The 18,756-nt window shown below is 35.6% G+C and overlaps 1 protein-coding gene across 2 annotated transcripts in view; it reads right to left on the reverse strand.

Annotated features, from left to right (window-relative positions):
- Positions 1 to 1,037: 1,037 nt before the first annotated feature.
- PIAS1 (protein inhibitor of activated STAT 1) overlaps positions 1,038 to 18,756 on the reverse strand; it is a 125,357-nt gene continuing 107,638 nt past the window's right edge. For both annotated transcript variants that reach the window (XM_043919822.1, XM_043919821.1), the window contains exons 9-14: positions 14,427 to 14,587; positions 12,585 to 12,715; positions 11,695 to 11,875; positions 7,692 to 7,834; positions 5,687 to 5,724; positions 1,038 to 5,067 (exon numbers count right to left, since the gene is read on the reverse strand). In XM_043919822.1, the coding sequence (XP_043775757.1) occupies positions 4,774 to 5,067; positions 5,687 to 5,724; positions 7,692 to 7,834; positions 11,695 to 11,875; positions 12,585 to 12,715; positions 14,427 to 14,587 (948 nt within the window). In that variant the 3' untranslated portion in view covers positions 1,038 to 4,773. The remainder of the gene's footprint in view (positions 5,068 to 5,686; positions 5,725 to 7,691; positions 7,835 to 11,694; positions 11,876 to 12,584; positions 12,716 to 14,426; positions 14,588 to 18,756) is intronic.

Genomic DNA, 18,756 nt, shown 5'->3' on the forward strand with positions numbered 1-18,756 from the left:
TTGTGATTGTCTAGCTGGGGATCTTAGGCTTATACGATACAAGGGCAGATCCAGGTTTTGTGGGATCTGAGGGTTATACGATTCGGCAACCTTCCAGAATAATACAAGAGAAATACAGAATTACTTTGGGCTGCTCCCAGGACCTTGGAAGAGGTCAGAGCAAGTGAGGGGCTCTCATGCTTAAACTTCATTACCTTCATGGTAAATTCATCTGAGGCTGGTTAGATGCTGGCACACCATGGAGAACTGCTATATTTCACTTTCAGGCAAGGCTCAAGGGTCAAGCTCCACATCGATTGTTAACCCCTCATGGACATGAGGAAGTTAGTCCTGCATAGCCAACCTGGAATATCAAGGATTAGACAGTAGATACCTGGGATTTAGATGGACAGGAAAAGGAAGTTCTGGGCTATAATAGTAAATGAGGGTCCAGTCCCTCAAAGCTTGGCCTTTATACACTACTGGGTGGTACTCATATGGCTTCCAGGCAAGTTTTATGAATCTCATTTGTCTAACAGGAATCTGAAGTATAACTTGCCAAAGACACCTGAGTGATGTGTAGTGGCCATTTGAACCTGGGGCTCATGTCCACTGACTCCGTGTTTTAAGGGTGTTCAGTGGGTAGGATTCCAAGATCCTGGGATGTGTTCTAATTTAAGAATACACCCCAGATAAGGCTCTGACAAGGATCCCAGGCCTGGGTTTCATGCTCATTCCTGAAACTGGTTTACCCAGTGCCTAGTATGGTTGCAAAAAAGGCCACAGTGTTCTTAACAGTCAAATTGCAAATTAATTAAACAGATTTAAAACTAAACCGATGCTGTGGTTCATTACAAAGCTAGCCATATTTCAGTAAGAAAGGGGAATGAGAGCTGTATATTCATTACTTACCTCAAAGCATGTTGCAAGAGAATAAGTTACTTGTCATGCTTTGAAATCTCTGCATCAAAGGGGCTCTGGAAGCACACAGCATTGTCACTTTTTCTCCTAGGGACTGTCCCCTTGTATACCCAGCACTGTACTTTACAGAAGACAAATTAACTGAAGGTTTTTCTTTTATTACATCTAAAGAGCTCTACATAAACAGGTAACATTCAATAGGTAAACAATTTTTTTTTTCCAATGCATGTAATAAATATTTTCACTTGGTACTTTTATACAAACTGACATTGGTCTACTATACATTTTTAAAAGCCATTTTACTGGTTTGGCATGCGGTATGGAAATTCTAAGAGAGAAAGTTTTAAGGCAATAAATCACAGATTTAAGTTCATGGAATTTATGGTAACTTTTATATCTGTTTATATACATTTTTCCCCTTTGTTAATTAAACAATTAACAGCAGCACACTCTGGAACCACCAGCTAGTCTCCCTCCCTCTTTCTGAAATCTAAGCTTTGTGTTTTCTTTTAATTAAAAAAACAGAATTCAACATGTATTGAAAAAACAAAATTCTTACTAAAATCTTACTAAAATAATTTCAAATGTGCTTTAAAGTCCTAAAGATCTTGAAGTGTTTTATGTGTTTAAAATTGTTTAAAAACAATGTTCTTTCTACAATTAGTAATTTAAAATTGGGATATATTTCCATTCAGTTTCAGACATTTGACTCAAAGAAATATCTGCCAAGAAATCACATTTCTCAGAAGCTTAAGTATATCTTTTCTAAGTCAGTAATAAAGAATTGTGATAATGTCTAAATTAACAGGAGTAGAAAAATTTTAATGCTCAAAATAAATTAGTCAACCAAGCGTGGCATGGTTAAGGTCCAGATAGTTTTTAAACACGTGTTCAATAATGCCCACAAAGTAATTAAAAGCCACTTCAACCCTGCTAGTCAGACAGCTATTATACGACAGGTGCGTGTGCGTATACACACACACCCCCACAGTTCTGTACAGAAACACAAACATATGCACACCTATTATGAATGACCAAGGCAAGGGGGATGGTGGAAACTTGACTAAAGATTCTGAGAATCGTCATTTGTCCACAGACAGCACGTCAGTGCTAGCGCTGTGCTGGGGTAGGGCGTGGGGGGGGGGGGTTGTGATAGCTGGCTAGGGAATAAAGAAACAACTGTGCTAAAAAAAACAAAACTTAGAAGATAAAGATGCAGTGCATTACTCCACTAATAATGACTACGGATCATAAAAGTCTGATTGATTAACATCGGCCATGAACCAACAGAGTAATAGCTACTACTACTGCAACATTTTAGAAAGTTAACAACTGAAGGGAACAAACTCCTTACAGTGGAATGAACTAAAATAAAAAGACAACTGAATGGTTAGTTGCTCCTGTGGAGACATGACCAAAGCTACTAGACAGACATTTATTTCTCCCTGTTACCTGTTCTTCCCTTAGGTTGGTATAATGCAAGACACTGAGGGAAAATAACTCTCTCCAAAACTGGGCTGAAGAAAGTAGAGGGACGGGTTTTCAACTGGATCATTCAAAGAGTTCGTAATTCAGCATCATACACAAAGTTATTGATCAGAATTCTGAGACCACTAATGACGACAAAAAAAGAAAAAAACAAAACTATTCATTTTATCTTAGGTAGCTGACTTAATAGAAACATTTCCTATTACAATGTGAAATAAGAAGCAACTCCCTACAATTTAAGTAATTTCTATCCCAATCTGAATTAGACACAAATTATAATACTATTAGATATTAGCCTAAGTTAACATGGCAATGAGAGTTCTAAAGTGTTTGTTTACTCACCATAACACCAGATTCATTTAAAAACTTAACTATTTCCTGTTTTAACTGACAATGAAATTTTTTTTTATTGCAAGTTGTTTAGTGACTATAACTCAGCCATGTATGTGTGGAATACACATGCGTAGGGAAGACTATATAACTCACTTGTTACTCACACACACTTGTCTATAAATACATATATACACACACACATATACATATCAATACCAACTTGTTTTTCAAAATTCAAGTCAACAATTTGGTGGCAGAGAGATGCTGTAAAAGCAGGTATTTTTAGATGCCACACGGTCATGTCAGCCATTAATTTTATCATACAATTGAAGACACAGCCATCTTGAATTCTACCTGGATTAAAGTAGGTCAATTTGTTACCACTGCAAGGTTTAAAATATGACAATTTTATACACAAAGGTGGTCCTTCATCAACTCTGAGAACAACTCTGAGAACATTAACAGTTGTGATATAAAAATCCAGTTTGGAAAACTGGTAATCATTATGCCCCTTCTTTATCTTTTCTGTTAAATCTGCTAAACCTTTCAATCAGATAAAAAATATTTTCGACACCTTCAGATATTACCTGAAGAACGTTAATACCTTCTCTGACGAGGATTTTGGAACACAAGTAGAATCACTTTTTCCTTCCCTCCAACCCTCACTCATTTCCTGAAAAACAGTTTTCAATATATTTACATGTTCCATTATTATAAGGATAGATCAGACTGATCCATGAATTCTTAAAATAATCTGACTTTCCTATGTCATGCTTGTATTTAAAAAGTGAAGAAAAAAAATAAACAAGATTACTAGGCTAAAAATAAGTACAGTCAGAACCAGAGAATGAAAATGAATAAGGATTAAGCCCATTTTGAATTTCAATTATTTATCAGATGATAGATTTCTACAGATGAACATGTATGGTGCACTCTATTTTCTGAAGAGAATTTACTTGTAAGGATAATTGACTGTCTGTCTTTCTTTTTTGAGGTGATGTAGCCTTACCTCTGTCAGCTGCACATGAAACCCAACAGGGCTTTCTATGCTATTTTTACTTCCTACTTTGGTATGACGATCTTACAGGAAAATTTGTTACCCTGTGGCCAAAATAGCAGGTGTTCACAGACTTGGTTTAAATACATAATACTGGCAATCCAAATTTAGCATAAAGAACTAGACTAAGCCTACTCCTTACCCAGACAGCCTTACTCCAATCTCTGAAACATATTCTCAGGGGGCATCTAGTAATTAAGAGAGAATATGTGATGGAGAACATGCAATTGGGACAGTTGATAAAGATGCTCATATGTGAATTCAAGACCTTCAAAGCACTTTGAAAGAAGCAGGCAACTGGTTTATCAACTGAATGCAAACTCGGGAGAAGGAACAGTAATGACAGAAAAATACACACAGACACACACACTGAACACACACCTACAAGCTATGTCCTGAAAATACACAGGGAATGCAGAGGGACAGATGAGATTTATAACTTAGGCTGAATAAAATATGCACACACACAAACAGAATCCAAGTCTGTCATTTTTAGAAAATGGAAATTAAAACTATCCCCCCCGCCCCGGCCCCCTCCCCACAACAAAGAAAAGCCCACAATTTAAAACTTCATACATGCAATTCCTTTTCTGTTATTGCAAATAAAATAATGCCATTTAAGTAAAATAAAACCAAAACCATAGGACAAACGATGAAAAAAAAAATCTTCAGAATCCAGAAAAAATGAACCGAAGGTGGTTTGTGGGTACTTGTTTTTTTTGTTTTTTCTTTTTTTTCTTTTCTTTCCTTTTTTTTGTTTTTTTACAAGTGTTTTCTTCAGACAGGCAGTCTTAGATTTATATACAAAAGTAAAACTGAAAATATAGTTTTGTTCTCTGTACATTTCTTTTTTAATTTTTTCCCTAAAAAAAGGAAAAAAAACACGCTTGTGTACTTTTCTAAACAGAATAAGGTAAAACATAGCACAAAGTTCTCTTCTTTCTGCCAAGTTCCTTTAATCTGGGGTGGGGGTGGGAGCAGCAGGGGCGTGGGGATCAGTCCAATGAAATAATGTCTGGTATGATGCCAAAGATGGACGCTGTGTCCGTGCTGCTCCTGCTTGCAACGGGGTGCCCGTGGCTCTCCCTCAGGCTGTTGGAGGACACGAGGCTGCTGTTACTGCCGCTGCTGCTTCCGTTGGTGGTTGGCAGGGAAGAGCTGCCTCCTGCACTTAGCTGATCGAGAAACATCTGTGAGGAGGTATATGGGAAAAACCGAGACGAGTGCAAGAGGTCTTGATCATCTGAAACTGCTGCTGCTGCAGCGGCAAGGAGGGAGGTGTTATAATGCTGGGGAGGAGAAAGAAAGACAGAAAATAAAGTTAGTTATAGTCATAAATTAATAAACTCTCTTCTCAGCAGAACAAAGTCCTAAATTTAACATATTCTAAGTACCTGGTGTTTCTGAAATATTCAGTAAAACATTTTGCAAAATCAAATGGTGTTATATAATGATCACATCATTGACCTTTTTTATTTTAATTTTTATTAGCACAACACTGAGACATTTTTGTATCTGAAACTGGGGGTGGGGATCAAAATATTGTTTTTTGTTTTAATCTGTACTGCAAGCAATTCTCATAATGCTATTTCTGAAGAGGCATATGCAGGAAAGAGGACAGGCTACTTCCCTTTCTGGAGATACCTGGCCAAGAAATTTGTCAGTCAATATGACCCACTGCCCTGTTTCTTTATAAAACAGTACTGGGAACCAGACACTGTACTTAATATATTCAGGCACAGTTGAAACAAAGGGACTTTTATTTAAAATTTTAAAACCTTAAAAATAACAAGTATAACAACTCTGAATTTTCTAAAGGAATTTATGTTCTTTCTCTTGACTACATATTATACTTTTAAGTATTTTAATGTAGAATTAAAAGAACAGTATTTGTTTCATATAACATACCTGATTGTCTCCTGATAAGAAAGGAAAGAAATCTAATCCTGCAGAAGAAAAAATCATTTTAGTTGGGAGAAAAAAAAAAACCTCCCAAATACCCCAGCACTACACAAATAAAGACAATATCTTAAAAGCTAATTCTAAATTCATTTAGCATTTTATTTAAACATGAAGAGTTGAGCTGAATATTTTAGATCCCTCCCATCTCTAGATTACAAAGCCTGGAGTCCAAGTTTCAGCAATGGTGTGCACTCTGTGGGACTTGGGCCACTGCTGCTCCATTCAAATCCAAACACCAGTCCCTTAAACTGACTGAGTACTTTTCACCAAACGCTCTCACTGACTCCCGTAAAGTTACCTTTCAATCTAACCTACTCCACACAAGCACCTCATGAGGTATGTAATTATATTTGGTCTCATTTTGCAGATGAGAAAGTTTGAAGTTGAAAGACGTTAAGCAAGTTGTAAGACAGATTTTCTTCCTCAAATTCCTTCACTTCCCACTGTCTGTACTGGATTCTAACTCAGAGACTCAAGTGGCACGAGGCGGGGGAGAGATCCGAGGGGGTGTCTCTGCTGGCGTGGAGGGCCAGCTCTCATCCCTGGCTGCAGGCGAGTCACCGTAAGCCGGCCCCTTCCAATTCACATTCTTGTCCACAAGGCCCAGTGTGTAATGTGATGAAGAGCAAGTAAACCAACATGAATAAAACCCCTCATTATGATATCTAAACTTGAAGAAAAGTATAACACACAGATGTAGGTAAAAATATGACAACACAAATACTTTGGGGATACCTCCAAAGTATGGCGGGTATCCCACTCCATTATTCTTGCCTGGAAAACCCCATGGGCAGAGGAGCCTGGCAGGCTATAGTCCGTGGGGTCACAGGAGTCGGACTTGACATAGTGACTAAACCACCACCACTACCACTGTCTACACTAGAACAGATTATACCATAAGGATCTGAAAATGTAGAGAACTTTGGTTCTTGATAGTGAGCTTGGCAACAGGCAGTAAGAAACAGGGTTATACTGACTAATAGAGTAGCTACTAACCACCTGATGTGGCTATTTAAATTTACTAACATTAAATAAAATGAAAAACTCAGTTCTTTAGTCACACTAGCCACATTTAAATGCTCAGTAACCACATGTAGCTAGCAGCTACTGTACTGGCCAAATTACATTTCCCTAGTTGCAGAAAGTTCTATTGAACAGAGCTGAAACAGAGTTTTCACAACATCCACTAAGAATCCACTCAAATATCTCAGCTCCCAAGAATCCTTGCCAGTGACCCTGAATTTTACTGTAGACAAGGGATGGAGAGAAACTTCCACTTTGTGCTTTTGTATTATATTTTCTACAGTGAGCATATATGGCTTTTTGTAATTTAAAAACTGTTCTTAGATTATATGGCTAACATACAAATTATTAAATTACAAAGATACATGACAACAACAATTCTTTTTGATAATATAAACAACTATTATGAACTCAAAATACATTGTAGAAATGATTATAATGACATTTCAAATTACTTTCAAAAATAAGAAACCGGGTTCACCAGAACAAAAATTAAAACTTTCCAATGTTTCAATTCTGCATTGTCTAAAAGATAATACAACATAGCTACCCACAATGCCTGCTGTATTATAACCAGATTCAGGGAACAAAAAATAATTTTCATAAATATAAAAATTCAAAGCAACATAAGCAACATAGTGGAAATCATTCAAAATCCACTTGCAGACTACTTTGAAGTACAAAAAGCCTAAAGATCATTCCTGTATTTTTACCACTGGTAGTAAAACACTGGCTATTGATGAAGGTACTAACAGGAAACTGAGTCTGTGTTTATTTATGACCGAGTATATATTTCCCCCACCTTCCTAGATTCCAACCTCCTCTATCCCTGATCTTTCTATCTTTCTTAAACTTGCCCAGAAGAAGACTATATAGATCAAAGGCATTTATAATGCTATATGACAACACAGAAGAATGGGTAACTCACCTTGTAAGTCATAAGGCATGGGTGTCATATGGAAAGGATGTCTGTAGTCTTGGATGAGGGATGTGTTAATATAGCTTGTGTCTACAGCAGGGAGGCTTGGGGTGCGGGACACTGGAGATGCTTGATGCGGAAGACTCAGTATGCTAGAAGAAAAAAAGGTTTGCAAAATTTTCCTGAGTCAGTTGAACTTAAGTTTAATAAAAGGGCAGAATCTCACAATGAGTCCTAGTTTTTGTGCTGAAAATAAAAAAAAAGCAAAGCAATATATAATTTAGACTACCATGATTATTAGGAAATAATTTGTACACTTAATAGCATCTTTCAGAGGCTATAAGGAAAAGAGATGGATGCAATGGTATCTGACATTAATAAATCACATGCTGTCTTTGGAACATCATCTACACTCTTTTAGAATGGCAGACCGAAGGCATAGTTGAGCCACTTCAATGAAATGTAAGTGAAAAGTACAGCAGACAAAATTCTGAAACGTTTAAAAAATAAGCACTAGGGTGTTGGCAAGTAAAAAGATAGGTAAATCCTTGCAAAGAAAACACATCTAACAAGACTAAGGGAATGAAGCAATCTGAGCAGTGAAGCGTTAAAACCTGGCCCTCAGACTTCTAAGATTTATGAGAATAAAAACTAGGTACTGTTTATCTTGGAATACCTAATGCCCAGCACAGTCAGGAGGAACTGACTGTTTGCATAAAAGGTCTGCTGAATGAACGAAGGCAGCAAGACAAAGAGTAGAGATCCTCCATAATGAACAGGTGATGGAGCGTTTTTAAAGGGAGGACAGAATAAATGGAAAAAGAAAAAAGAACAAAGAGAGGGATGCTGGGAGAATAGAGGGAAATGTTTAAGTAGCTGAGTAGCTAAATACTTTTTTTCTTCACCAAAAATTAATGAAAAGCAAAAAGGAGGAAGTAATAAAGGAAAAAGAAAAGGCAGAATTAAAATGATTTTGAAAAGAAAAAGAATTCTCATAGTCCTGAGTGAAATCATAAGGGCCATATGCTATCCCAAACATATAAGAGGCCAACAGATATGTTATAGAAAATAGAGAGACAGACAGAGGCTGTCTTTTGCATTTAAAAGTTCGCGTAAAGTGTTGGGGGTATGGAGATGCAATTTCAATGGTAGAGAATATCTCTAAACATGCCAAGCAAGGCTGGATTTCCAGGAACAGTGTTCTAGTTATGATGTGCTACCTTGTTTTTATGAATGGGATATGAAGTATAAAATATACTCTCATCCACCTCATAAAATTGTTTTGTCTAATGGAAACTTAATTAAACTTCTTACATCTACAGAAAGTACCATTTTCCATTAGCTATTTCCTCTGACAATACTCAAGGAATTATAAAGGATTACAAGAGACAAAAGCAGTTGCAACACTAGCCTTTGAAAAACATCTTGGTATACCAAAGAGCAAAGAAAATTTCTGGAGGAATACTAAACACTCAGCGGCTGAAGACAGCAAAATGTTTTACATTTACTAATGTCTACCTCTTTCTACTTCCTGGCTGTCTCTTTCTCTTCCAATTTTGTGATAACATTCTAAAATGATTTCCATCTTCACACTGCACAATAACAAATCCAATATGTTGGGTTTAGGTTTCTATTTATAGGCTAGTCATTACTGAAAAATGATCACTGGTATTGAATATGGTGTTATCCTTCTAAAAAAAAAAATCATAAACTTTCAGGTTGCTTGTTTTTAAATCTGAAAATAGAAAAAGGTTTGGCATTTGCAAATACTCTATCTGGGTTCAATTAGTCACTGGGAAGCTCAAGAAGTAGTTAATGCATCTAATGTAATTTCCCAAACATAATAAATAAGCTATTTTTGGAGAAACAGCACAGCAAATATTCAAAGAAGAAATATTAGATTTCTAAACACTCAAAATATTTCCTTTAAGGAAAAATGTTTACATATATATGACTACTATCAATATCCTAAAGAGTAGAACTTATGTATATATAACAATGCACTTAACCCATGAAATATTTATACATCCAGATTTATGAAATAAATTTTAATAGTACTATAGTGGCATTTAAAGTAATAAAATAATAATGTGGTTTTGGTCATACTGGTGGGCTATGGTCCATGTGGTTGCAAAGAGTCGGATAGGGCTGAGCAACTAAGCACATGGTAAATATAATATAGTCACACCATTAAAAAATATGTATTTAAATATAAATTAGCCCACCAGGCTCCTCTGTCCATGGAATTCTCCAGGCAAGAATACTGGAGTAGGTTGCCATTCCCTTCTCCAGGGGATCTTTCCGATCAAGGGATTGAACCCTGGTCTCCTGCACTGTAGGCATCTGAGCCACCAGGGAAGCCCCATAAATATATATATCAAATATAAAATCTAAAATAAAATCTCAGAATTAAAATTCGATAAGATATTTGTTCTAACTATGCTGCTTTCGGTAATCTGACTCCCCGCGACACCCCTAGATTTAAAAAAGAAGCTGGCGTAATAACAAGGTCAGGCTTGTTGGGTAACAGCTGTCAAGGTAGGCTACATCAGAGGTGAATGTTTATAAAGTAGAATATAAAGTAGAATTAGTGTTTAAATACCCATTTCAATTAGAATAATGACACTGCTTTTAATATCTTTATTCCCATCTGTGTGATGAAATAAGCTACTCTAGAGTGAAACATCAATCTGTGTAACATATTTGGTTGTATTATAAAGATTCCTGAAATAGCCAAAGTCCTTTAACAAGAGAGGAGCTACATTTATAACAATTGTGCTCTTTTAATGTTGAAACTTCAACTTTCATGTAACTACAAATATACTCAAACAGAAGATCTTTTTATTTCATCAAACAATATCAAGCCTGAAAATAATTTGACTGCAAGCATCAAAGTACCTGTTCTTGGTCTGGTGTTAACCTTCCCTCCTAAAACCTTGAAATCTGTATCAATGCTTTCGGCAGACTTTCCTCCTCTCACTTAAATCCTTCCTTCAGGCACTAGTTTGTTAGAATATTTTGTAAATAGCTTCTATTCAATTACATCAGGCCACATAACTCTCCTGATATATACCTAAAAGGTGTCACATCTATTTCTAGATTTACCTTTTGTGTGCTACAACTGTGCCTCAGAAAAACAGGACATCCTTTGCTGAGAATCTCCGAAGTGTCTCAAGAGACTAACAGTCTGTTTTGAGAGTATGACTATAGAGTCCGCTACTTATTTTACCATCCTCTTCAAACTGTTAAACTGTTTAAGGTTGGGGCTGTACTAACGCACTGTATTACCACTCATGTTTAGCACAGGGTGTTTTACATAAAGCAGGTAACAATGTTTCATGAAGTGAACTGAGGCCTAACCAAGGTACATTATCACTGACATGAGACTAACGGGAAGTATGGGAAATGAGCCTGCAAAACAGAAAGTTCTGTGTATTGCAACTTAAGTCTTGGGCTACTTTCATTGCCAGTCTTGCACATTCTGAGGCAGGTTTAAAACATTTACCTGGTACTTCTCTGCTTTCCACTTAACACATTCAACTTAGGGTTAATTTCACAGCTTATATTTTCTAGTTTGAGTAAATATTTAAAATCCTATGACCAGCATTAGGATCACCTGAGAGCTCATTAGGGCTCAGACGGTAAAAAAATCTGCCTGCAATGCAGGAGACCCGAGCTCAATCCCAAATGTTTTCTGTTCCTATTCCTGAATCAGACATGCGGGGACAGGAGACACCATGTGTTTTAATAAGCCTTTCAGGTGATTCTGATGTATACTCAGGTTTGAGAACCACTGTACTAGAACCATCTTTTGGTATGATGAATATCATATCCAAGTGACCCCTTTAATGCATTATTCCAGGCCCTTAAGAAATACACTGAGAACAATCCAACCCATTCTCTGTCCTGTTTTACAATCGTGCATAACCATTTTATTTGAGAGATCTTTTAATCCTATTTTCAAAATTAACTTTCACAATGACTTTCTGTAAAAAAAGACCTCAGCACTTACCCTTTATTATTTAGTGGCGATGTGGGAGACAGGGAAGGACAGGTTCTCTTGGCAGATGGCTCTTCCTCTTCTTCATCTGATGAACTGTCTATGGTTAGATCAATTACCTCTACTTTCTTACTTTTATTTGAGGACTGGTGATGAGAAGCCACTTGGTGCTCTAATGTGGAGCTTAAGCATCCTGGGAGGGAATAATCGAAACACAAGGCAAAAAAAGGCCTGTGATATCTCTTTTTCTTTCCTCAGCCTATGGACTAGTCTATCAGTTATAGTTTAGACTTTATCAGTTATAGTTATATTGCTGGGGCCTAAGAAGAAAAAAGCAATAGTGGCTCTGTTCCTCTAAGCACAAGACTACTTGTATAGATTGTCAAGGATTTTTTTTTTTAAACAATTCTGAGTTAGGACAATCAAAATGTTATGTCCACCTCACAATAAAAATAGTCTGAGAGCAAATTCACATACTACACATTTCCCTGTACATTACCTGATACACTGAGAAATGTTATGGTAACACTTTAGCTTCCTTACAGCAAAACACAGTGAGTAGCCAGAGAAAAAATGCAAATGAAAAAAGAATGTTCACTAACCTAATATTAAGTCTGTTAAAAATTTAAAAGGATACCATTTCAGAAGCATGACTTTACAAAAAAAAAGCTTATTAAATTATGTTACTCTGAAACCTTATACACAAAAATTTAAAAGCTTGCAAAAGGTGAATTTAAAAAGAGCTTCACTACTTCTGAACATTTAATCAATAATTTAATAAGAGTTATTGTGCTATCCATATATTACTGAATATTCTTAAAAAATTTTGAGTTTTAATATTGAAAACCATGCTTTAAAACAGCAAGGAGACTGCACCACCCCTTTGGAAAACCAACACTCACCATCAACTCCATTGTAAGAGGCAGAAACTTCCTGTACTTCCTTTTTTGATCTCATAGGTGCCCAAGAGCCGTCCTCCTTAAACTGTATTTCATCACAATCTGTACAGTACTTTAGGATTTCCATAAACAAGCTATAAAAAACAATTTGTCCTTTGAATATCACATTCTAAATTAAGACCTATTAGAATTATTACTGTTCAAAAAACATTCAGACCTATTTTTTGTACAAGTATAAATGAGAAAGTACAGGGTATTGTTTTTAAAATCTAGGGTTAAATAGGAAAATAGTTACTTATATTATGGTAGGTTTATGCAAGAAAATATTACATAACTGAAAAATGAGGTTTCCAGAGATTTAAAAAAAATAACATGGGGGGGAGTGTATGTTCACAGCAAGTGGGAAGAGGACAAAGAAAGAAAACTCTGTATTTCAAAAACAAAATTGTGTGTGAGTGGTATATAAATAGTGGTTATCTCTGAGAGGTAACATGGAAGATATTTATTCTTTTTCTTTAAACTTTTGAACATAATCCAAATTGCCTACAATAAGCACATCTTAGTCGAAAACTGAAGAAATACATGCAAAAATATGTACTGAAAGATAGAACTCCTTGATAAATACCATGCAGATACTAAAAAATGAGATTTGCAAAAATGTGCAACATGAATGATCAAATTCTTAGGTTATAATGTTAAACAAAACCAAAGGATAAAAAATACTGATACTATATAATCACAATTATGGGAAAATAAAAATCAGAAAAAAATACATCTTTTTATTTGCCTGTGTTTTCCAATTTTTCTTTAGGAGTGTGTGTGTGTATGTGTGGATTTTATAATAAGAAAGAAAAATCCTAATTGATGGGGGCATCTAAAGTTATGTAATACACAGAGTTGGTAAAATATTATTCAATTTATTAGTGATCACTGATGTCTCTGAAAAATTAAACATAAAACATTTAAGTTACACATTTACTTTCCCCCATATGATTGATCTGGCATCTTTCAAGCTCTGGGTTACACCTGTATTGATAAATGTATTCCATTCCTTATGTTATACCTTCTGGCTCCTTTGTTTCCTCAAATATTATAGATAAGATACAGTAAGCATTTTGCTAGAGAGCACAGGAAATATCAAGAATATATTTTCTTCTTTTCACAATTTTTTTTTTTATTCAGAGGGAAAAAGGGGAAAAAAAAGGAGGCTAGAGAATAGGAGAAAATTTTAAAAGACATTTGAAGATGTGTGGAAGGACAGATAAAACACTGGAATGTAAAAAAAAAGTAACTGTTGTGATGCTGTAGATGGAGAAGAAAGACAAAGACAAGTAGTTTAGGGGAAACAGAAACAAAGAGAGCGCTATTCAGGGTATTGATCACTTTTAGGAGCCCACACAGCAGGGTGTAGGCCCATATAGTAAATGAAGCACCAGAAAATCTCCAAAAACAGACCAACTTTTGGTCAGCTTAGGTGAAGGGGAGTTTCACAATTCTTTCATTCTTCCTCTAAAATGTTCTGCATGTCTAGGGACAGATGGATTCATGCTAGGAAAAGGTGTAAGCTACACCCTGCTCAGAACCACTGGTCCTTTAAAATGGTAAATATCAGGAGGCACTGACAATGAGGCATGTATCTTTACAACAAGAAGACATAGTTAAAAAGGCAAAATGTTCACAATATTAATTACTTAGAAAAATATTGATTTCTACAGTCATGAATATCCTAAAAATATATAACTCAGAAACCACTATCTATAGAATTTGAATCCCAAACCTGATGGGTAACAAAACTGTAATAGATGGTTACCATGAAGTACAAGGAAAAACTTTAAATTGACATACCCATCAATAATAAGGTGTTCATATGGGGCCTTCTTATCACAGACAGGACAAACCCAAGTTGGTTTTTTCTCATTCATCTGAATATAAAGAGTCGCATCAAAACACTGCAGATGAGAACATGTAAGGGCCCGACATGGAATTGTCAGCCGCATTTTACCAAGCTTTAAAAGAGGGAGACAAAAGTATTAGGCAACCGTTGTTAAAAGTTTTTCCTGAAACAAACACAATGTGCATGTATTCTGATTTAAAGCATATTGTGTCTACTTTCAACACACTTCCTGTGAAACATCGACATGTTAAAAATTACTATTATTTCTTTAGATATTAAAATACAGAGATTATGGAAAATCTACAGCATGGGTTATTTACCCTCAATTCACAGCTTACAGATCCACTTTTAGGGGGAAGGACCATGAATCCCTTGAAATTACACACAAAATCTTATAAGTGTGTGCATTTTTCCAGACTGCTTTCACCAAATTCTTAGGGTAGTCCCAAATCCAAAAAAGAACCACTTTACTAGGTATTGGGAAAGGAAAAATGAATGTCTTATTAAATGCTCAAGATACAATCAACCTGATCTCTGAATGAGAGCAATTCACAGGTCAAAACAGAATAAACACTCCCATGTCTGGCATAATTGCCAAATGGCAGCTCTGAGAAGAAAGCCAGTCGTTCACACTCTCTTCCCTCACTGGGTACCATCACAGGCAATTCAGCAAACACCTCTGGACCTCTAGCATCTCTGGAGTGTTATGAGACTTGCTCCTCTTGCCCTGCAAACAGTGCTTCTGCTGACACAGGTCGAGTCTGTCCTATGAACAATGAGATCTGCTTCATTTGGTCTCTGAACTGCTAGCTTTGGCTCAAAGCAGAAAAGCTGTCCCAAGACCTGCCCAGGGAGCTACCATTATCACCACCTCCTTGCATGGAGGACACTTCATACAAGTTCAGCCAGATAACCACTGCGGGGTCCCCAAAGGTCATAGTGCCCATATAGACTTCTATACTACTTTCTATAAACTATATATATATACACACACACACACACAATATATCTATATATATATACTATATACTTCTATATACTATATATAGTATATATTATATATACTTCATCTGCTTTCAATAACCATATTTTTTTTTCGCTAAATATCAGGAAAAGATTTTCACACATATTTGTGAGCTTGAAAAATATAAAGGTTTGAAAAAGTATAAAAGTTAAATAAGAAAAAAAAAAAAGATTCTTGGCTTTGAATTTCAGGAAAATGTGCAATTTCCTAGTCTACCAAGGAAACTGTCATTTGGGGTCCTAAATTATCGTTCTGGCACCAGTGACTTCCTGTGCCTCTAGGAAAGGCACTTAACCTTGCTGGGCCTCTCTTTCTATTTCTGATGGAACATGGTTTCCCCCTTACTTCAACAGGATGTAGTGATGAAGATTAAACAAGGACCCAGAATGTGCCATCGTCTTAAGAAAGGAGAAATGCCAGTGTATAGTATCAGAAGTATGAACAGGAAGGATACAGAGAAAACTGACAGCTTCCTCCTCTGTGCTCCCAACTCCACCCTGCATATGATCACACTATTTATTTATGTGTTGCTCCTCCTCTAAGAAACACATCTGGCTCATCTCCTTATCTTCAGCACTAGGAAATGTACCTGCTACATAGACAGCAGGAAGATGGTCCTGTATACTGATCAGGCTTCAGCTGTGCATGCTGGATAGTTCTACGAGGCACCATTCACTTAGGGTGTGAATTTTGGATGTTACTTAGTCTCTCTGAGCCTTAGCTTTATAAAATGGGGATAAAAATAGCATCCATACCATAAGATTGGGGGTCTAAATTGTATTCATTGCACAGGGTCTAACACATAGTAAGTACTCAATATATGCCCCCCATTATTAATTAAAGTACAGAAACATATTTACCTCAAATCACTTTATGAGCTAGTAGGAGACCCACTCAAACCTCAGCCTAGTCAGTCTTCTCTTCTATGCTCACACAGTATTAAACAATTCCATTACTTCCCCTCTACACTTCTATTTAATTTTTATGATTTGATTTACCTAAGTACCTGATGAAAAGGCATACACATAAACAGAACTAGCCTTCATAACAAAAAAATCACCTATTTACCATTAGCCAAGACATACCACATTAGTCTAGAAACATTTTCCCAAAACGATCTAGTTGGTGGTGCTAAATTAAATTTTTATGTCTAAAGTTCAGGCCTTAACTTATCTGGAAAGTGCAAATTCCTACTGAGTAGGTATATTTACCACTGCCTTAAAACTAAGTAGAGAGATCCTAGATGAATACAGTAATCACAGACATGGTTCAGGTAACTACATAACTAAGTAGGCTACTTCTGACAGTTTATGAAGACAGTGGATAAGAAGATAAGATACAAAGACAGTTTCAGAATCCAAGCAAAGGCTGTAGAACTTATACTCTGAAAGGCAATTATTCTCCAAAGACCATCATCTCACATACCTTTAGCCCTAAATTCCCAGCTGTCAGTTCATCTTTTCATTGGGAGAGCAACTCTCAAGCCCTTATGACCAGCCACACTGACAAGTTTACCTACAGAATTTTTAAGGAACACTGCTACATGAATGACACAGGAAGGACATGTATAAACAGGTACAAGAAAGAAGTTCAATTTGAAATGCAATTTATTAGCTGTCACACAAATGCCTTGTTTCAAAGAATTACAGAGTAATTGTTACGTGATAACCCTCATATTCCTGACTTTTTAAAACAATCACTAAATTCTAAATACTTATCTAAGAGTGGACACTGAATTCTCTAACTTTCAGAGAGGAAGCTGAGCTTTGAACATCTTCATCTTGTAATTACAAACCCCTTTTCCCTATATGGGATGGGATGGACATTTGCATCATCTGCAAATAAACACTTTGAAAACAACTCCCAAATAAGTTTTCTAAAGCCACTAATCTTACTATAACATAATAGTAATTAAGGATGCTTCAAGAGAAAAAAATACCCTACTTAGATATAAGTTCAAACCAGCTTATACCAAAAGGACTCTAAAAACATCAAGAATATATGTACTTTTCCTTTGTAAAAAGAAAAGAACAGTGTGAAATTGGGACTTTTACAACTTTTTCATCATTAAGTATTTCATGAATAAATCTTCAAAGAGTTTCTTTTTCATTTTCTTCTATCACCTCAAGTGATTTGCATTTGAGTTTACAGGTCTAGGGAGTACCTCACAAAGCAGGTTCACAAAAATTCTTCCAGTTCTATTTTTAATAAATCAGAACTAAAAAATTCCCAAAGAGCAAAAGCATTTTTAATTATTTTCATTGCCTTTAGCTAAACAGCACACAAACAACAGAAACTCATTTATTTTGAGCTGTGTATATCACAACAGGGCAATTCAAATGCACAGTCAGACATCATATTTACATATTTCAAAGGGAACAAATCTCTTTTATTATTCTATAAATTTGATGTATAGATGAGTTGTCATTATGAAGTTTTACTTTTTAGAGTAAAAACCTACCTAAAATATAAGCATTACTGTTCCAGAATAATTGTAAAGATATTGTTTCTTAGGTCAAATAGAAATCCATAAAAGTATTATAATTATGGATTATATTATAGAGAGAGTAGTTTTTCCTATGATCTGAATTTTGAAAGCATAAGTCAATTTAAAATGAACTGCTATAGTTGCTGAAACTAAAAAAGGGGATATGGAAAGAAAAATTTTAAGTTGGCCCATTAAATTAAGAGGTACAAGGAGCAAAACATGATTAGTATTTTGTAATAATATAAAGATCACCTGAACTATGAAATTCAAAACTAGTTCTATAAATAAGAACATCAAGATTTATACTGTAGCGCTTATTTATACAAATAAACGCTTCATCTAAATGTTAAATGATACAAACATCATATATATTAACACAACTGTAAACATTTTTAAAATGAGAATGCATAAAAAACAAGACCCCTTCCAGTGATTTAAATGGAAAATGAAGCTTATGCACATTCCTGAATTTCTCATATTCTCTAAACTGGTATTTTATAATGGAACGGGGTGGCAAGAAATCACATCAAAGGAGAGGGTGGATAAATAGGTGTTTGGAAGAAAGAGGATATGATACGTATACAACTTAAAAAAACTGTCTTCTCGCCCTCCACTAACCTGGACTGTGAACCATTTTTCTAAATGTTAAAAAATACCACATTCCTTTACATCATAGTCTATTATAACGTCTGATTAACTTAAGAATTCATCCCAGGTCCCTCCAGCCAATAACTTTTATTGTACAAAAAATTTAACATTAAATCTACCA

Source organism: Cervus elaphus, chromosome 12 (genome assembly GCF_910594005.1).
Source record: "Cervus elaphus chromosome 12, mCerEla1.1, whole genome shotgun sequence".
In the NCBI taxonomy this organism is placed as follows: Eukaryota; Metazoa; Chordata; class Mammalia; order Artiodactyla; family Cervidae; genus Cervus; species Cervus elaphus.